This window comes from Passer montanus, unplaced genomic scaffold (assembly GCF_014805655.1).
Source record: "Passer montanus isolate IOZ18808 unplaced genomic scaffold, ASM1480565v1 scaffold11, whole genome shotgun sequence".
NCBI classification, from domain to species: Eukaryota; Metazoa; Chordata; class Aves; order Passeriformes; family Passeridae; genus Passer; species Passer montanus.
In genome coordinates, this window is record NW_024357613.1 from 18,668,694 (window position 1) to 18,689,312 (window position 20,619).

Genomic DNA, 20,619 nt, shown 5'->3' on the forward strand with positions numbered 1-20,619 from the left:
GCCTGCATGCACATGCAAAACAAAACTAAATCAGGAACTGGTGAACTATTGGATGGAAGAATCCAAGATTTACACCAATGAGAGCAGAATCAGACCTATCATATCTGAGACAGATATGATTGTCAGCAATAAAATGGCAAATATTTTCAACTGCATGTGCTTGCAGGTAGGGCCAATGATTAACACTTGTATCTTGCAGGAATAGTTTTTCTTCTCATAGCAACACAGAATTTTCCAGTGGACTTTACCTGGTAGGTCACGAAATCCTCGGCAGTCGTGTGGAATGTTAAATCTCCAGAACTATATTGTTTCATACAGACTGGCTCTGAAACTTTAGTCTTGTTTTCTAGGTATAAACACTTCTGATAATAAGAGAAATATGAACAGCAGTGTATGATCCCAAACAATAATTTATACTGAATTAAAACATTAGCTTCACCCCGTGGACACAAGACACAATTTATTGTCTTATCATAAAATTAGAACAACAGAGCATGCAATTTGTTTATGCACCACTGACCTCTAAAGAGCTCATTGATATTGTGGATCCAGTTTCACTTCTTGATAATCCTGCATTGTCATCCAGCTCTGAGGCAATGAAATTCTTCACTGCTGTGCGGGGCTCAAATGGCAAACTCTGCATATGTTCCTGGGTGGGAAGATGCTGGTCTAAATTGATATTAAATTGGTCCATTACAGAGGGATTCATATTGAACTCGGGATTAACTTTGTAGTGCAACAGCCTTTCATGAGGCAAGGTATCCATGCCTATATTCATTTTGCTTTCATCTTTCAGTGATGGCTGGGTATTCACTGAGCCCCGGGGCATGACTATATAGTCGCTCTCTATCATCCGTTCTTGAGGATGGACTATGTCCATATCTGCACCTCTCAAATTATCATCAGTGCATAAATACACAGTCCTCCGCAGCTCACTGTTGTCTTTTTTCAAGCACTGATTGGCCAGTTCACTCATACTCATAGGCATGTGGAGACCTGTTGGCTGCTGGATGATGACTTTGGAGATGATGTTTCCAGGCAAGGTTGAATAGCTCATTCCTTCTGGGTTTGGTCCCTTTTCCTCCTCTTCATCATTTAGTGAAATTCTAGAAAGTGTTCCTGTTATAGTGGCTGCTCTGCAAGGTCCAATGTCTTTATGCAGAACTGTGGGCCAGAGAACAGGATTCTTACAGCATGAAACCATATCAACCATATAACACTGCTTTTTCTTGTGGCTTTATCTAGCAGTGCTTCCTTTACCAGTGCATCTTCTAAATTATTTTCTTTCCACTTATTATTTCCAAGCTTTTCTAAGGTTTTGGGTTTTTTGTTCTCTTAATTTCCTGTGTATAACTGACAGTGATCTCTGACTAGCTCCAGTCATTTATATGAATTAAAACACTTCATTTGTTCCTACTGACTTCTACAGATTTGAGGTGACTTACAGCTTAAGCACAAGCCTGCCATGTGGAACTCATTAAAGGTTTTCCAAAAAAATACACTATGACATCCCTACTGCTGTTATTAACTCCATATAACCTTCTGGAAAATGTCAAACAGATTGTAAGGCAGAATCATTTTGTCAATCGATTGTAATGACCTACCATAAGATTATAACTACGAGCATGTGTTCCTAAACTCCTAAATGTTTCTTTTCACTGACTTTTAAAAACTCTTCTCTGTTAAATTATGTTTTAAATAAAAGTGACAAAAGAATCACCACATTGGGAAGAAATTCCATTGGTATCAGAAAGAATATTTTACTGCATCTGGAAAGGTTATAAAGAATATAAACATGTTTTATAGCAGAGTCATAATCCACTTCTGTTCTAGGCCTAGATCTTCCTGGTCAAACTTGTAGCAACATTCACCGATTTTTTTCAGGGTGAGGTTTACATGTAAAAGTTACTAATCCTGTTAAAAAAGTCAAAATTTTCAGAAGCATTGACGAATGGCTTCAAAAGCAAAGTATCTATTCAACCACAATTACTCATCTTACCAAAAAAAAAAAAAAAAAAAAAGTCTATAATCAAAAATCTATAATGAAAGAAGAAGGGTAGAAAACAATTAAAGTAGCCAATTACTGGGCTTATTCCAGCTGGCTGCAGGAATTTTCTGGTCCTGGTTGAAAATATTTTCATTCACACCAGTGCTATTTTATACAACAAAACCCAGCTCATGGGCTGAGACAGAAAGACAGCTTCAAGTATCTAGGTATTACATTTGCATCTCTTCTGGTTGCCCAAGGGCTCTGATGACCCAGATCCCCCAGTACCTGCCTGTCAGTTCACTGCCTTTTTCCACAGCAAGCAGCTCATAAGACATCTGACTCTCCTTCCTCACACTAAACTAACACATTTTTTTCCATTATGAAAAAATTAACTTGTCTTCTAATCAATTGTGCACAAATACCTGAACTCAGTGTCTGCTTCATTGTTTCCACTGACACTTGTTCAGCTATTTCAAACAGTGAGCTATCCTTAAATTTTTCATTATCAGAAAGTGAGTTCAAATGCTTATCAGGTAAAGCCTGATCATAACATCATTCAGAGTCAATCTCCTTTAGGACACCTCTGACAAGGCCCTCTGTACTGCAGAGCTATGTTATCACAGAAATGGGAACTACATGGATCGATGATGGATTTTTGTCTGCATTGGATGGTGGTGACACACAGGCATTTGTGTTACAGTGCCCTATCCTGATTCCTACAAAATACATGTGCATATTAAAAATGAGCAGTAGGGAAGAACTAAGTCTACATAGCAAGAAACTCAATTGGCAGTTTTTTAAAGGTGGGTGACTGGAAACTCAAACTTCACCTTAATGAGATCAGCTTTCTTGGCTCCACATTTAGCCAGTGAAGAGAGAGTGTCCTTCAGGTGGCTGATGCAGAACAGCTAAATCAGGCTTCTGCTCTGACTCACCCCATAGAGAGGACACACTCTCTCCTTCTCTTTCCTTTTATTGAAAACTGAGGGTGTTTAGGCAAGACTGTTTCCCTAGGAAAAACTGTCCTTTGGAAATATGTCCTAGATGAAAAAATTTCTGTAGCGTTTAAATAGTAATTTATTTTATAGCACACTATTTAAACAAGGTTGGTAAATAAATAGCTCAAAATGTGTTGTCTTTAACAATGTCTGAAACAAACACAGACAACTGATTAAAGATCACAATACTGAAATATCTTTAAAAACCCTGCAAATTTTCTTATTAAAGTGGAATAAAACTTAATTTTCTTAAATTATTGTTGATTTCATGTGGAGTCCTAAAAACATACTCTCTTTAACATGAATGCAAATTGATGCATCCTTCATATACACAGCAGTCAAGATACACTATTTTTTTTGTTGTTAAAGTAAAATGATGTTTTCACATTTGCTTGTGTACCAGAGAAGGAAAGCTTAATGCATTAAAAATTATCTTCTTGCCACAACTATTTGCTTTCTAATAGACAGCCAAACCTTTGACTACCTTCCAAATGTTTAATTCTAGTTAATGGCCTTAGTAACACAATTAAATAATGTATTCACAAAGTGACATAATTTTCACATTTTGTTTTGTTTAAATTAATAAACATTTCCTAAAAACTGCTAAACCCCAATATTTTTCTGATTTTCACTTCACAAGAAACTTGTACAAGACTAGTTTTTGTTGGCTAAACACCCTCTCAATGTTCTTACCTGACCGACAAGCAATGTCTACATCCTTCTCAAAATCAGTCTGTAACAAGAAACAGTGAATCAGAACAGCCATTAATAATTCCAAAATAAACCACAATACCTTTTTTCCAACTAGCACTTCCAAAATGTCCTATTTACAGGGCCATAGTCTGTTAAAAGTGGTTTCTTGTTGCTGAGAAGGTGAAGTGCATTGTTTTACAACAGCAGAGCTTTACAAAGTTTCCTAAAGTAAAACTGGGTGGTTTTCAAAGTATGCTGCCTGACCAGAAAAAAATAAAATAGAATAGGTGGAAGTAGAGTATATAATTTTAAAAAAAATGATACAGTGTATAGTTTTTAAGGTATATGGAAGAATAACTTCTACATCTCACCAAAGGATCTTCTTTAAAGAAGATTTTCATGGTAATATTATGAAAAGAGGTATGAAAAATAGCCTGAAATACAAATTACTATGAATAAGTATAATTCAAATAGTCCATCCTGTTTGAAACTTCATTAATGTGTGTAAATGTTGTGCTTATGTTATGAAAAATGCTGTAATTTCTTTCTATTATTGTAGTCATATTAAATTTTTGTACTGCCTGAAAACAACTATAATTTATTTCATTATGCAAAAATTAATTGTGAGAATAAGAAAGAATTTTAACAGTTGGAAATCAAAGCACACTTCTCCTAGTTAAACAAAATTATTTATTCTGTTAGAGAATTTATTTACTTTGTATTTTTATTTTCATAAGAAGTTTATTCCATGTTAAATGTTCAGTAAAACTGATCTCTTTCTTGCTTGTGAGGTCCAAACATTAAATTCTTTTTTCTGAGTCGTCATTTTGAAGGGCATCTGCTTGCTGTACCTTGCATTCTTGCTGAGCCTTGTATGTCTTTAGGACCTGATTCTGACCCCATTACCATCAATGACAAACTGTTCAAAGTGAAGAGACCACTATGTTGTCTTAATACATTATCTAATAATATTAGCAAAATTCACTATCTCTTAATTTAACACACTAAATAGATTCCCCCTCTAGAATGTCTAGCACTTTCTCCTTATCTTGTTTGAGAACATTTTTCAAGACCTCATGAAGGGAAATAGATCAGTACTCTTTACACCAACACTAGAAAAAGTCACAATAAAATTAAATTGTTTTTTATTCTCTTATATAAGATTCTTTTGTCCTAAAAAACACTGGTAGAAAATACTAACTCACTATGCTCCACTAAATAATCACATCAACAATTTTTAAAACTAGCTAAGATATTTAAGCAAACAGATGAAAACTTAAACAGTCTTCCACTTAGGTGTTAATGTTTCAGCTATGCAAACCTGTCACATATAATAAGTAAGTTTTTCTTTCTGTTAGAAACACTAAATTCATAGGCAAAGAAGAAAATAAAAGCTAACCATGATTTGAGCATGTCCATTAGGAAAAGAACTTGAAGAATCTGCATTGATTGGATCCTGGCAATTTCTTAGCCGACATCTGAAAGCATCTTGAACCTGTGAAAAAAATATCTTATACTGATTCTTGTGTAACATCATAGACTCCTAGCAGAGATTAAATGAAATCATATGGAATATGATGCATGACTTTTCTTTAGCCCACTTCATAAATCAGAAGCAATAAATATAAATGCCTATTTCTGTCATTTCATACATTTGTTATTCTTTGTGACTGCTATAAATTTGTCAGTTTATCACACCGAGACCACAGAATTAGTTTTATGTATGGCCAGAATTAGCTACTAGACAGTGATTATATAGTATTTAAGCCACATTTGTCTTGGTGATAGTATTTGGCTTTTTCTTATTCACTTTGGTAGACATCTGACAACAAGATTAATAGATATACTGCTAACCCTTGCAAGAAAAAGTGTATCTTCTTCTTGATAAATGTATGATTCTTGAAAGACAATTCTTTACAGTTATTGTAATCAGACAGTTATTGAAATCGGTTCTTAACAATTATTGTAATCTCCTAACAGTACTTTAAAGCATAAGTCTATTTGAAAGATATTACTGACTCCAATAATAATCTTTAGCTCCATGTACAGGGAATCTAATGCATCTCTTCTAGGAATAAAATCCTCCAGATTCTCTTCAATGAGAGCACAGAAAGAAAAGTGGACTTTTTGCACATACACAGATTTCCTGAAAGTACAAAATCAAGATGTGATTCAGGAAACAGGAACTTGGTTGGGCGATCCAAATTCTCGTTCAAATATAAAAGTACTATGAATGAAATGCCTCAAAAAACTACATTCCATTTATTATCCGTATTACTTGATGTCTTATTCAGAATAATTAAAAGGGATAAAACTGTCTTCTACTCATGGACATTTTGTGAACAGCAGAAGAGGATAATTCATAAATTGTTGCTGGTGAGAAGCTGTCCCCTTTAAATGTACCATATTCTAATGTGAGTTGTTTAGAAACTATCACAAAAGCAAAAATGAAATTAAAAACATTCTAAATAGAAAGCAATTTTTAAAGGCCTCAACCCTTAAATTAATAGAAGTGCTTTGCAGTCTTGATAAGTGACTGTTGCAGGTGGAAGGAGCCAAAAATAGGGCAGAAAGAAGAATGAAGCAAGGTGGGAAGGTTTGGATTGATTTCAAAACACCAAGACTTACCACATGTTGTAACTTAAAGTGTGCTGTATTGAAATTCAGATTGTGATTTTAGGTCACTACACTTACTTTGGTTTTCCATGTTTTTGATGTTAATTTAATTTGGCATCTCCCAGTTGCTGCAAATTTAATCCAAGTCTTTTCTCACTTTATCAATGCTGAAGTTAGGTCACACTTCAGAGTTTTATACTCTTGGATAAACATTGACACAGTGATTTGACAAAAAATATAATAAAAAAATGCTTCATTCAAAGCATCCCCAGCTGTGCTGAATCTCATCTCCAGGTACATGAACCCAAAGCATTGTTACTTCAGAACACACTGTTTGTCTCACTGCACTCTGTACAATGGGCCTCCTAAGTTTTGGGACTCTTTGTTCATGGAGGTTCTCTAGTTCTAATAGGTCTAGAGATCTCAAGAATCTCATTTCATACTTTCAGTGCCTTCTACATTAAAGCAGTGAATCTTGATTTTAGGATCCTCTTAAATGTGCATATTTCTTACAGTGCTTCTGAGGTGCAAGCAGCGTATGATCTGAACATGTTAACAGAATGTAAAATGTAGCATTATCCAGGATACTGACATATGTTTCAATTTCTAGATGTCCTCACTCAAGCCAGAATCAAAATGGTTGAACTTTCTAAATACCAGCTTACTCTTCTAGACTGTTTGTTCAAAATTGTTGTTTGAGTATGTAAAGACTGTGCTGTCTTTACATTTTACTTTGAAACATAATCTTGTTTCCCCCCCTGCCTTTTAACATCAAGTTACAAGATTTTCTTAGAGCTGGGCAGAGAAGGAGAGACAGATGTGATGAACGTGCGGATACCAGGGAAGTAGTTTCCTTAGCAACAGTAACCAGCTCCAAGCTTTTATAACTTACCCTTGCCCTACTCATGTACTTTTTATTTTTCTCCTGCAATTCTGAAATGTGGGCTCTAGACGCCAACGATGAATTTAATCCAAATGCTCTCTACTCTGCAGAGCACAGCTAAAGAAAAAATTACATGTGGGTTCCTCCCATCACCAGCATTAACATAAGTTACTAAGTGTGATTCAAATCAGCTTCAAAGCATCTTGTGTTCAAGCAGATCAGGAAAACTGTTTTGCTGAGATAGATAAGCTTCAACGCTGATCCCTTGTATCATTCTGTGACACATCCATCACCATCTTCCAATGTCCTATTAGGTGTTTAAACAGCAAGGTGAGGGGGAAAATAGAACAACTCTAGGCTCTCTGGGTTAAGAAGGCAAATAAAGCATTACTATCTAACTACTTTGCATTTTTCTTCCAAAATTTCCAAATAGCCTGTGATAGGTCTTATGTTTAAAAAGTATCATATTCTTTTTAGAAGTTAGGAAATAGAAGTATAGAAAGTTTTAATGTCTTTCCAGAAGACACTGAATTGATGATGGACAGAAATAGATGACACATCACTTAGTCCTTTTCAAGTTGTATATCTCAGCTGGTGAAAATCCCTGGCTTCCTAATGCAGCTCCTGTTACAAAAGGTCTTCAATACAGTGTGTTAGAGAAAGTAACAAATATTTCCATAATTTATCTTTATATCAATACAACTAAGAGATAAAAAAGGGGCTTTTATATATAATTGTAGAAGTCTGTCTCTTTTTGTGATGTAATGACAATAAAGGCATAGTAAAGCATGGCTGTCCTCTTTGTTTGAATTTTATGGAGATATATTCCTCCCCAAATTTTTTCCCCCCTGACAGTCAGAATTATTGTTTTGCCTGTGCTGGCATGCTATAAATATTAGATCAATCTTATAGGCTATAACTGAGATAGCTTTCTAGCTGTCATCAAGAGTGACAAATATTCTGGCAGGATTTCCTTGAGAGGCACTGGCAGAGCTAAATGCTTTTGCAGACAACCAAAAGTACCAGACTATTCTTTCAGCTGGGAGGCATCATGTGCAGTGCAACGATGGCATTGCCCACTCTCTTGGCCTGTACACACCTGAGGGTCTCTGGAACTGGAAATCCAGGCCAAGAGTCAGACTGAAACATAACTTACTGGACTTTCATCTCTTTCTGTGCAGTAGACACCTATGACTTTACTGCTACAAACTGAACCAAATAAGTTTGAAATCAAAATTAATTCAATTACATCAACTTTTACTTCTTTTTGCTTCTTAAGAAAATTTCTATGTATGTTCTTTTCCCATATGAAAAGTAGTGCCTTAATTAATTCCTCAAGTGTTTTGACCAGTTTACAATTGTGTTCTGTCAAATAGAGTTAAATCAGCAATATACCTAGGCTTCTTTGTCTTCACCAACACCACTATCATCATTTTGGTTAGAGATAATCTGCTAACTAGTGAATAAGCTGTCTCTGTACATTTACTTCTGCCTAAGTTGTCATGGCTGAAGAAGAAACATTCTCCTCCATTTTGATAAGGCAGCACCTTATCAAATCTTGATGTTTTCTGGGCCTCCCTGGGAAGTCTTCTCATGAGATAAATTTTTAAAAACACCAGGTAAATAGATTATTTTTCTGCTTTATAAAATGCCTTTCTTCTGGAATTTCCATGTTAGAACTGTGATGTGTAACTGCTCAGACTGACTTGCTGGAGCAACTTCTGTGAGTTGTTAAACAGAGTAATGATTCTTTGCAGTTATTTTATATATATATATGTGTGTGTGTGTGTGTGTGTGTGTGTTTTGCTAAACAAGCAGTGGACGAAATAAACTATAACTAGCTGATTTCTGACACATAAACCTAAAGAAAAGATTCCTCTAGAATCACACTTATAATCCAATATTTTTGCATATTGCTTACAGTGAGCTAAAAGTGGTTCCAGTCAAGGTATCCTACGAATTTGGAAACTGAGTTACATATAGAAAATACTAATTCCATCTCAATCATCACAGTCTAAGCTGTGAGTATGGTCAGACAAGAGCGTTTCTATGAAATGTTCAGCATTAGTGAAGCATTCCGTGGGAATGAAGAATTTGCAGCAAACAGCTGTCAATAGAATAGGAAATCCATCTTTAATTCAAGGCTTAGGGCATTGTTGGAAGATATCTGTTGATTTTAATCTTTCATCAACAGTCAAAATACATTTTTTTCCAAATAAGCTTCTGCATTGCTGCACTGATGCACGTTTAACTGCTGCTTTATTATTTTTTTAAATTTTATTTTATACTGTGCTTTGCTAAGTTATATTAAGAATTTCTCATAGATTTTGGTATTTTTTTGATGAAATCAATGACTGATAACCAGATGTATGTTTCAGCCTCTGTGGATCCTTACAGAAGACACAAGAAAATGGAACTACAAGAGAAGGAAATGGAATTAGAACATCAGGACAAGAAATGAATCAGGGAATTCAGACTGGACTTTAGAAAAAGGTTCTTTGCCCTGAGTGTGGTCAGTCACTGGAACATACTTGGTCATGGCTCCAAGCCATGGTCAGAGTTCAAGGAGTATCTGGACAACTCTAAGTCATATGGTTTAGTTTTAGGTAGTTTTGTGAGGAGCAGGGAGTTGGACTCAGTGATCCTTATGGGTCTCTTCCTACTGACAGTATTCTGTGACTCTGTGAAAGACAGTGTTCATACTGCTTTAGTTTTGAATGTTTCACATGCAACCTTGAGTAAAAGGTATATATTTTAAAATAAAAATGATTCCCTAGGACAGTAATTGGGAGGTTGTATGCCCTTTCTAGGCTAATTAATAAATCCCAGTGAATACAAAAATTTCACAGAGAGGAAAACCAGTATGAAACCACTATCCTACTGAAAATAGATGTAGTGTTTTACCATTATACTAAAAGAACACGTGAAATGAGTGCTTTCAGATTTACAGATGAGACTACCCTCTTTCCCAGATGTAAATAATATTTGGAAAGAAACTGCTAAAGAAAATAAGGGGATTGCAAGACAGTTCTACATAAAATAGATTTTTCTTGAGTATTGTCTCTTATTCTGCTCATATTTTTGTCCTGAACAAAAGGAAAAGTCAAAGGAAGAAAAAAGAAAAGGTATTAAATGAGGTAAGCCCCTTCCAGTATGAGAGTTGATAAACCAAGAAATACAAAAGTTCACTGCTCCTAACAGAGTGATTAAAGTGAGAAAGAATCAGCACAATGTAAGGTGCTAATTTTCGCAATACACTGATTTTTTCTTTTAAAATTGAAAAATTCATTATTTGGCAAGATAATCACATATGCATACTGTGAAGGACAGTGATATAAATCCATGCAAAGTGGCACAATGCTGAAAGAATTGAATAAATTATGTCACTCATAATTATTTTTCATTAATGTACTGAATTTCAGTGTTTAAAGGGTGTCAAGAGGTGAAATGCAAAATCCCTGTGTGAGATTCCTCACTCAGCATTGACAATAAACCTTTCTTGAAACATCTTCCTTGGTTATTTTTTAGTCCTGAGGTTTTGAAATAACTCTTGTCCATCCCAGGGAAATATGCTGGAAATTATAATCTGATTTACTGGTGTGGTAAACATCCTGAAGCTGATAAATGGCTAGGACATAGGTATGCCCATGGACCAGGAACTACTCTCCAGTCCAGAGAGCTGGACTGCTGGACTCCATCTGCTCATTTTTGATGGAGGGCCCTATTACCACAGACCTGCCAAGAAAGCTTTACGCTACTGCTCTCAAACCCATCTCAATAAAATGTGGGGTTAGTTAGCAGGTTAGGCAGGTTAGAGAAGTTGTCACCAGAGCCAGATTAAAGGGCACTTGTGTAGGAGCTTTGCCGTCAGATTTCAGTAGTGATGAATCCTGTGGCAGGTGGCACTGAGCTGTGAAGGGCAGGCCAGGGTACTGCTATCCTTGCTGTTCTCACAGCACTCATCTGTCTTCATCCTTGCTGTCTCCATAACTTTAGCATGTACCTGAGCTTGTAGATCTGAGATGGTAGATCTTCTCCAACATAACACATCACCTCCTTGTGCCCTCTTTCAGGGACAATATAAGCTGAAAAAGTGTTGCATTTGATCCTGTTTTACAGTGAAAAAAATCTATAGCTTTTGGTCTTCAGAAGGGCATTCATGTTTGTCTTTGCCTGTACTCGTTGGGAAACACTAACGCTTAGACATCAACTGTACTTGGGATTGATTAAAGACCACCTTGAATTAAGTTGGTAAAATTTTATACTGATATTTTGCACTTAGAAAATTAAATTATCTTCCCCCTCTTTCTCTTTTTCTCTTTTTCTCTTTCACTTGTTCCTATGCATCTCACCATAAATTATTTTTCTCTTTCCATGAAATATATTTCTGCAAAGCAAGCTGTATATAAAATCAAAGAGCAGTTGAGGGATTAACCAGAGCACAGCCCTTTGGAAAACTGGGAAGCCATTTCTCACCTCCCTTCGGAGAATACAATGGACCATGACAATAACAAAGCCTTGTAATGAATCAAATACTGCAAAAAGTATCTGAAATAATATTGATCTTTTGTCTGTCATGGCCAGAACTGCAGACATCCAAGTCAGTGCTAGAAGTGGCAACACCACACAGGAGCTCCAAAGGGATGCCCTATGGAAAAAAAGAGAAAAGCAGCATATTGAAAAAAATATTCAAAGCCCACCATTAAATAAAACATATTTAAGGATGTCACTTTATCAATTTAACTTGAAAATCATAGACAAGAATTTAACAGTTGTACTTTACTTTCTAAAGAATATCCTATATTCAGTTAATAAACACATTTCCAATTTTAAAAAAAAAGTATTTAAATGTGCTTAGCACTTTATACAGTGTTAGCAAACACAGTTGTCATCATCAAACTATTGTCTCACATGCACTGTATAAGATTTGTAACAAGAAGATGTAAATGATCAGGACTAACATGGCATTACTGGCGGTGGTGGCTGACAAAGCTGTTGTTGAAACTACTCCACACTTGGCACATTTGAGCGTCAAACCGCTATGAGGCTCACTCATCTGACTGCAAACAAACAGAACACCCACAAAAAGAACAAAATATTGAATTGTCACCAAAAAACGTTGCTACTGAAATTTAGCTTTTAAATATGACGTCATGCAGAAAAAGTAAGTAGACTTATTCAAGATGAATGCTCTATATTGTTGCAAAACTGTATTTTGTACTTTACATTACTGTTAGCTTTACATGTTAATGTTACGGGGCTTAATTTCATGCAAACTCTATTTCTTCCACTTAGTCTAAAAAAGGCCCCAAATGTGATCAAAAACTGCTCAGTACACTGAAGTAAACATAAGCACGTGCTAGGATAGACACACAAAGTGAAATCCCTCTATTCAGACCTGATAAAAGACCGTAGCATCCAAACGTGCTTGAGAAAGAAGACAGGTCACTTAAAAGAGAAGTGTGAAAGATGGACCATTGCAGAACATTAACAGGGAAAGAAACCTGCAAAATTTATTCAAGCCTCAAATCAGTACATCCATACTGCATAGACAGATTTTTACTAGTGACCTGCACGGCCCACTAATATCTGGAATGATTTTATTCATGTCATATGAAGGTCTGAATACAGGGTTTGAAACATATGGAATCTGATGAAATAAGTATCAGTTGGTACTAAAAAAGGTGACCTGTTTTTCCTTTTAATAAAACACAGTACACAAGCATTAAGCTCAAAGCATTTTGTATAGACAATTGTACCTCTGAACCTATCAGAAGAGTTAAAGGACAAAACCTGAAATTTAAGTTCTCCATAAAGCATGCAATCAGCTTCTCAAATCAACTAAATAAATATTTTTCCTATTCCTTCTCTTTCTGCTATCAGAAATGGGAGTAATCGTAGCTGAATAAGATGTGACATAGCTGACAGGAAGGATGTTTTACTTATTCCCAGCTGGAAAGTGGTCAACATGGTGAATATAAATAACATTTTGGGGTTTTTCCCAGATATTTCAACCAAATGAACTCTTTGCTACTGCCAAACACAGCACTCACAAGACTTTTAACATACTGTCCAAAACAACATTAAACTCCAGTGTTTTCCACTTTGAAAAACCAAATGAAGATTTTCCATTAAAAAGTGCAAAGTATTTTTCCCATAAAAAGGCAGTTTCTTCTGTAAGAAACCAGTGAGAACCAAGATCTTTTATAAGATGATTTTGGGGTGAGAAAATAACTCAGTGAATTTACATCAACTGGTACCAATTAAAAAAATAGATTAAAGAATGGACTAGAAAAATGCCTTGGGTAAGTCTAAACTAAGTTTGTAAAACTGCTTTATGTCTTTGCCTAGCAGTGCTTCAGCATTATTAGACTGAAGTATTCTCTTTACCTCTACAAAACTGCTCTGGATCTTGCAAATAATAATAGAACTTATTGTGTGTATAAACCAAATGTAAATTTTCAGCCTGGGCATTTGCATATGCTTCCTCTTTTACCAGTAAAAGGACTGAGGTTGTGACTGAGATCCATCAGCATATTTTTTCCCACTTGTTGATTCTCCATAGGCTTATTAAGGTGATAAAAAGCATTTTGAGTTAGTATGTTTTGCCCCATTCACTTGTTTTAAATCCTAGGACTGAACTTTTGACAAAGGTAAGTTTAATATTTGTCAGGAAGAATAAAGTTGTCTTCTTGAGAATGGCTGGCAAGATACTTGAGGAATGAGTGACAATCACCTTGCCAGAGGAGATCAAATGATGAACAAATTCCTATGCCCCAAGGATAGACTCAAGAGATGTCATCTGCCAAGTAGTATCAAAAAATGCTGCTGCTAAGCCACCATCTCATAATAACACACAAGTTGTTTCTCATTAAGGTATCTACATATTTTCCCAAAATAGTTGGGTTAACAGAACAATCTGTGATTCTTTATCCATTTATTTTAAAGATAGATTATTTTGAAATAAAATATTTATTTACTACTTAAGTTGTACAATTAGAAAACAAGTTATTTGTTTCATCAAGAAAATAAAGTATAAGCAAATAGATTTCTATAGCCTACAACAGAGTAGCTGAGGAAGAAAAAAAAGCAAACCAGTTAAATCTAAGTTTGAATATCCTTACAAAATTTACAAAGCCAAACCTGTGGCTGTCCCAGCTCCTTATATCACTGAAATTAGAGCATAGGTGAATTTGAATTGGTGATTACTAAGTCATTGCTAATTTTGAAATAATTTGGGTAGGTTTATAATATTCTAGATTTCACTAATTACACAGTTCAGAATGTTGATGGAGCAATGTAGACAAAAGTAAGGTTATGAAATGAATACTTTCTAATGAAAACAGAGGGAAACAGAAGAAATAAAAATACAGGGTTTGGTACATGTTTGTCAAAATGATGGTGGAAGAACTGAAAACTGAAACACTTGACTGCATTAATATGAAATGCAAATCACACCAGCTAAAGTATTTATTATAAATGTACACATCAAACTTATTAGGAATGCTACTGTTAGTTACAGGTAAAAATGTAATTTTAAAATAATTAAAAGTGAATCTGCAATAACTTTGCCCATAGCAGTAATACACAGAAAAATGAAAATACTATCATTTATCATTGTTAGAAACACAGATATTGGTGGAGTTAAACCACAACCTGGCCCAAAATACAATACTAGAAAATACAACTGTAAAAAAATCATTATTCAAAGTTTAAATGCACTTTCATAAGCATTGGGAAGTTGATGATGCAGTTGTGAAATATTTTTCGCCAATATGCAATGAATCTAGGTTTGCTGCTGCAGTCACCCACAGCAGAACAGTTTCTGATACCACCACTGTAATAATCTTTTCTTCTTTTGATAATAAACAGAATTTTTGCATAAATACAAGTAAATAATCAATGAGACACATTTTTTTTCTTTTTTAACAATTAAATTACGAGGATTGTTTTACTTTGATGTTCTTTTACACTAATTTAGAAAATACACCTATGTAGATGTTATGTGGATGCAAGAACAAAGGCAAATTCTTAATGTAGTCAAAATGGCAGAATAACATTGACCTAGGTAAGGGGTATATTGCTGTAAAATACATTTTATAACTATTAGCACAAATGAACAATACTTCTTGCCATAGTAATTAAATTTGAAAGCTAGACAAAAATAGTCAGTTCCTTCAGTACACACAGTTCACAAAACTGTTATCCTAACTGCAACAGCTTTACACAGGTAACCATCTTGTGAAACCTCTGCTCAGATTTGCAAATCCTCATTCTTATTAACTTAATACTGTTGTACATGTGCTTTGTTATATTTAGTTTTTTTCAGTTGCATTCCCTCAGGATAATGCAACAGCAGCTTTTGAGATTAATGGAATCTGTTAGAAACACTGTTACATTGATATAAAAGTTCACAGCACAATCAAAAGAATTTTTGTTGAATATCTGTAATTAAAAACTAGTGATAAAATTTTAATATGCTTTAAAATAACCCAGTTGTTGCTTACCCTGCTCTGTGTTTGAGTTTTTTATCTAGGATTCCATCTCTGGAAACAAGTTTATTAAATACCAAAATGCCAATCACCATGTTGACCTGTCAAACAGAAAACAAACAGTTGATCTTCCAGTGCCTAAAGTAAAATATTGTATCCTGGCTGTATTGTATTACAGGCCAGCAAAATGCCTCCTCTTACATTTTTGAGCATTCCTTCAAAACTGTGTAGCAACGTCCCTGAACAGATCAAAAGGCTGTGACAAAAAGGTGGCGCATACACACACACTCTGCAACAGGCTCGTTTTGGGAACTTGAATTATGCCTCGTATCAAGCTATATATGTGTACATGTTTGATGAAGCTTGAGTAATATAAATTGAATATTTTTGTCAGTTTTAATTGCACCAATATAGATCCTATTCCAGGAAAACTACTGCAATTTGAGTTTTCTGCACAGGCAAGAGCTAGTCAGAGCATAGTTCCTTTTTAAACATTTATGGCCCATGTGGGTGTTCCCACTTATGCAGAACCTGCCTGTGGTTTTCTGTATCTTTCTGCACCTAAATCACTGCCTATGTCATTCACCAAAATGTCAGTTTTGAGCCTCGTTTGGCTGCAATTTACTATTTTTGTGGACCAGATAAATTCCTGGGATGTCTGTTTAGCCCCACAAAGTAAATGGTGTTATGATCACATACATGGGTTGAAGATCTAAAAATTGGGAAAACCTAAAAAAAAATTCAAATGTTTTAGCTGTTGAACTTTGGCACTTAATGGACATATTAATGGCATTTAATGGACAACTTAATGACTGTTATTACCCATTTGTATTATTGAACTGAACTCTATTAACCTGTCTCTGCATGGCCCTACAAATAGGTAAAACCAACTTTTGATTCTATTAAAAGAATGTTCCTTTTTTTTATTTATTAAAGAAGGAAAATCCTTTTTTCTTTTCAAACTGGTTTTTCAAAACCTGTGCCAAAATATCTAATTGTTGCTAGTTTGCTCTGCCAATTCTTTTTCAACTTTATTTTCAGCATTAACATTTTTCAGCTGGTGTTATATAATTCTTTGGCTTCCAACACTTAGGCTCAAGTGGCTGCATGGAACAGCTCCTTTCCACAGCTACCAGCTAATGGCAGGGCAAACTGCGACTGTGAACTTCCAACATCTCCGAACAAAGACTTGCCAATTAAACAGAGAACATACAGTTACTTCCATGTGAAAATTATAACTGGCTTTTTGTAAACATCCTTGGCTCCTCTACCATGACAGGGACTGTGAGTTGTACAAAAGGATCCTGGCTTGACTCCAGGCAACGATGACACAAACTCTATGGGAGTAGTAAACATCCATTTCAGGAAAATTCACGTAGTTGAATAGCTTTATCTTTGATGACTAATAAGACTGATTCTCTTTTACAAGAGAAAACCAGAAATAACCAGTGCTGATAGAGTTATCACAGCACAAAATTTCTGGAGTGGGAAGAATAATTAGATTCAAAATCTGTAAGGGAAAAATGCTAAATAAATTGTTGTAAAAAAATCCATACAGACTGCAGAGCAGATGTCTGATAGCCGATGGCACAGGTAGGGATGTAATTCATCTTACCCTGAAGTAGACAGCTGAAATACTTCTGATAGTTTGATCTCTAAAAGTATGTATTTTTCTTCACTGACAATGAAATATGACTGGGATAACTGACTTAGATGCAGAAATCTACATTGCAGATAGCTACAATTAGGCAGAAATGATTCCTACACCTAAATGCATGTCCAGAGATGTGGAAGATCAATACACAAAGAGTAACATTTCCAAGCTATGACAATTTTTTCTTTGCCTTCAAAAACAGTAGCCATGGAGAACATGCTGGCAGGTTCCACTCCTTCTGTTGCTTTTGCTGGCACAGCAATCCACTGCCAAGCAGCACTCTATCAAGACTGTCACTGAGTTTCACAAGGCAGTGACAATTGCGTAGATGCTACTGATAATAACTCAGTGATGCCTGTAACAAGTTTTCTGTGCCACTAATCAGTACATTATTCTTTCACAGCTTACCGTGTAAACATGGAGAGATAATTGGTTTAAAGGACTGATATAATCAAATGAATCATGTATTCAAAATACTGAAGGCATGTTAAACAGCAATGATCCCAGTATTTACAGCAATATGCAATGTTGCTGTATATCTAAGCTTTTATAATGGACATAGCACTTTCTATCATTTCATACAAAAATAGTGGGAATTATATCAATGTTTACCAAGACAACAGCAGCTGCAGGTCCAACGAAAGCATAAAGTAGCCCTCCTTCCAGAGACAGCCAGCAGCTGGAAAGAACATTAGAGAAGAACTAACACAAATTAAAAATAAGTATAACATACTGTCAAGAGAGCATTAATAATTAATACAGCATATTTTTCTGATGTATGAGGTTCATATGCACACACAAAAAAGAACTGCTTTGTTGATATGAAGAAGTAGAGATAGTGAAAGATTGAAGTGAAAGATATTTCTATTACCAGTGGTTAACATTTCAAAATCTTTAACATTAGTTATACATAAACTGAAATGGCCAAAGTGTATAAAGACCACAACAGAAAGTAAATTTGCAAATATTTATTGAATCTCCTCTAATCATATAGGATGAGTTAACTGAACAGGCCTTGCCAAATAGACATCAAGAAACATTTCTAGCTTACCATATCTGATAGTTCTATAGTTAAAAATTATTAAAGAGTCAAGCACCCATAACATGGAACTTCAGAAAAAAAACAGGTTTCTGCATATCCTGTACTTAATAATTGCTATTAGAACTACATCTTAAAGACAATAACTCCATTAGAGAAAAATCATCTATGATATATGATCTGTTCAGTATTCCCTCTAATATTTTGCAAACAATTTAAATGTACATGTTAAAGTATCTGAAAACTGTGTTTTCTGGAGACCTCCTAATCTCAAAGAATTTGTCATTCTGCATCAGGGCTTTCACTGAAAACCATCAGATTTCCAAACACAGAGCACTTACAGAATAAAATTCTAAATATTTTATATACTATGATGTAAAGCTTTTCATATCTGCAGAAGAGGAGCTTCACACACTGAAGTAAATGCAGCTGTGCTATTTTCCCAGTGATTACACATTCAAAGAACAGCATGTTTATTTGAATGCATGATCACACCTACATATAAGGAAATTCCAGCATATACATTCAAATAATTTACTTGGATTTCATATCCAGAAACATTCACATCAGAATCACGCATATCTTCTTTATTTTCCAGTAACGCTTTTGTACTTTCCAAAACCAAGTAAAAGAAATGCAAGCACACCATAATATTAATGGTCTGTTAGGGCTGGTATTCTCACTGCCAGGAACAAAAGCGTTTTCCATTGCAATGAAGCCATGTGAAAACTGTCACATGAATGCAACAGCACCAGTGTGCTAAATTCTGGAATGATAAAAGGATGCAAATGGTTCCTATCTGCTTCACAGTTAAAAAGGTAGTACATGCCAAGCTATTTTACATCCTGCTTCAAAAACCACCTACAACACTAATGTTCAATTTATTTTTGCAATGTCAAAGAAAAATGTTTTCAAAATTTTCTGCAGTTTTTCCTACTATTTTTTCAAAAGATAGGTTATTATTGTCAGTCTGGGAACACAGACTTCTGAGAGAGGGAAATGTATTCATAGTGCACTTCCTTACCAGTATGAACTTTTAAACTTAGTGGAGATGACCACTTAGAGTATTTAGGACTTGTAATTAAAATTTTCATGTTTATGAGAGACAGAAACAGCAGTTCATAAAAATAGTTGATGTATTGTAGTTTGAAAATAACTTCAGTTATCTGTGCTGAAAAAAGAGTCAAGAACAGTTTTTCCTAAATAAAAAATATATGTTTCTACCACAAAACACTTTGAGACAAAGGAAAAATATTTCCTTCTCTTTTCCATGTTATGAAGTAAAATGGCTGTTCAAAAGCGATTTCCACTTAGAGTCAGAGCTGGGAAAAAATGTAGAGGTTGTCCTTTTTTTCACTTAACCTCATTTTTACACAAACTGAATTTTCAACAGTCTGGATTTTCACCAGTGTGTGATATCATTACTTCAATATATTCAACATTTCCTAGCTGATGACTGAAATGAAATTTTCCTCCATCTTCTGTTGAAGACTGACTGCAGATAGATTTTCAGGTGGCTTCATACACCATGAGACAATTCTTGTTGATTTTTTGCTAGTTTTTTCTTCTCCTTTTTCTTTGCTCTGATAGTTTTTTCCCCTTGTGTTTTATAGTTGTTTTTATTTTGCTCTCATGTTCTCTTCTTTCTCCCTGATGTGCACATAGCAGAAAGCCATATAAATTGATTAGTGTTAAGAGCAGCCACTGGTGGCTTTATGGGACCATGTTAAATGATAATAAAATTCTGCTGAGTGATGAAGCATCTGTACACTTGCTCCTGTGTCCTGTACATTTTGTGAGATGTTTGATACTCTCCAGGAGACTGGTTCCTTCTCTTAAGAGAGCATGGCAAGAGTATGTATATAACAGAATTTTAATATTTGCTGTTACAATAAATTCCTGGAATTTATCTGCACTGTATATTAACATGAGCAGTTCATGCAGGTTTATTAACTGTAAATTTTGATAGTGATGCTTTCCTAGCTCTGATTGTCTGAAAAGAGATAGCAACAATATTTAGTAGATAAATGGATGGAAAAAGCTATTAAGCTTTCAGACACATGAATCTTTTCCAGATAACCTGAAACTTGTCTCTGTGGGTTTTTAAATTATTTTTAGGAAATCCCTTCAGCCTCTATCCTTATATCTCCATCACTACAAGAGTCCAGGTGAAATATTTTTCTTCTGTAGTTTAAAAAATACAGAAATATAACTGTCTAATAATTAGGACTCAGATAAAAAGACGGAAATCAGA

General features: G+C 35.0%; 1 protein-coding gene across 8 annotated transcripts in view; it reads right to left on the reverse strand.

Annotated features, from left to right (window-relative positions):
* Window positions 1–20,619, reverse strand: part of ADGRB3 (adhesion G protein-coupled receptor B3) — a 446,997-nt gene that overhangs the window by 20,270 nt on the left and 406,108 nt on the right. For 5 of the 8 annotated variants that reach the window (XM_039727349.1, XM_039727358.1, XM_039727398.1 and 2 more), the window contains 8 exons: window positions 17,939–18,005; window positions 15,688–15,773; window positions 12,142–12,240; window positions 11,657–11,828; window positions 5,081–5,176; window positions 3,682–3,721; window positions 521–1,164; window positions 249–362 (listed from right to left, as the gene is read on the reverse strand). In XM_039727349.1, coding sequence (XP_039583283.1) covers window positions 249–362; window positions 521–1,164; window positions 3,682–3,721; window positions 5,081–5,176; window positions 11,657–11,828; window positions 12,142–12,240; window positions 15,688–15,773; window positions 17,939–18,005 — 1,318 coding nt within the window. The remainder of the gene's footprint in view (window positions 1–248; window positions 363–520; window positions 1,165–3,681; window positions 3,722–5,080; window positions 5,177–11,656; window positions 11,829–12,141; window positions 12,241–15,687; window positions 15,774–17,938; window positions 18,006–20,619) is intronic. The other 3 variants (XM_039727420.1, XM_039727386.1, XM_039727409.1) reach the window with 1 other exon arrangement.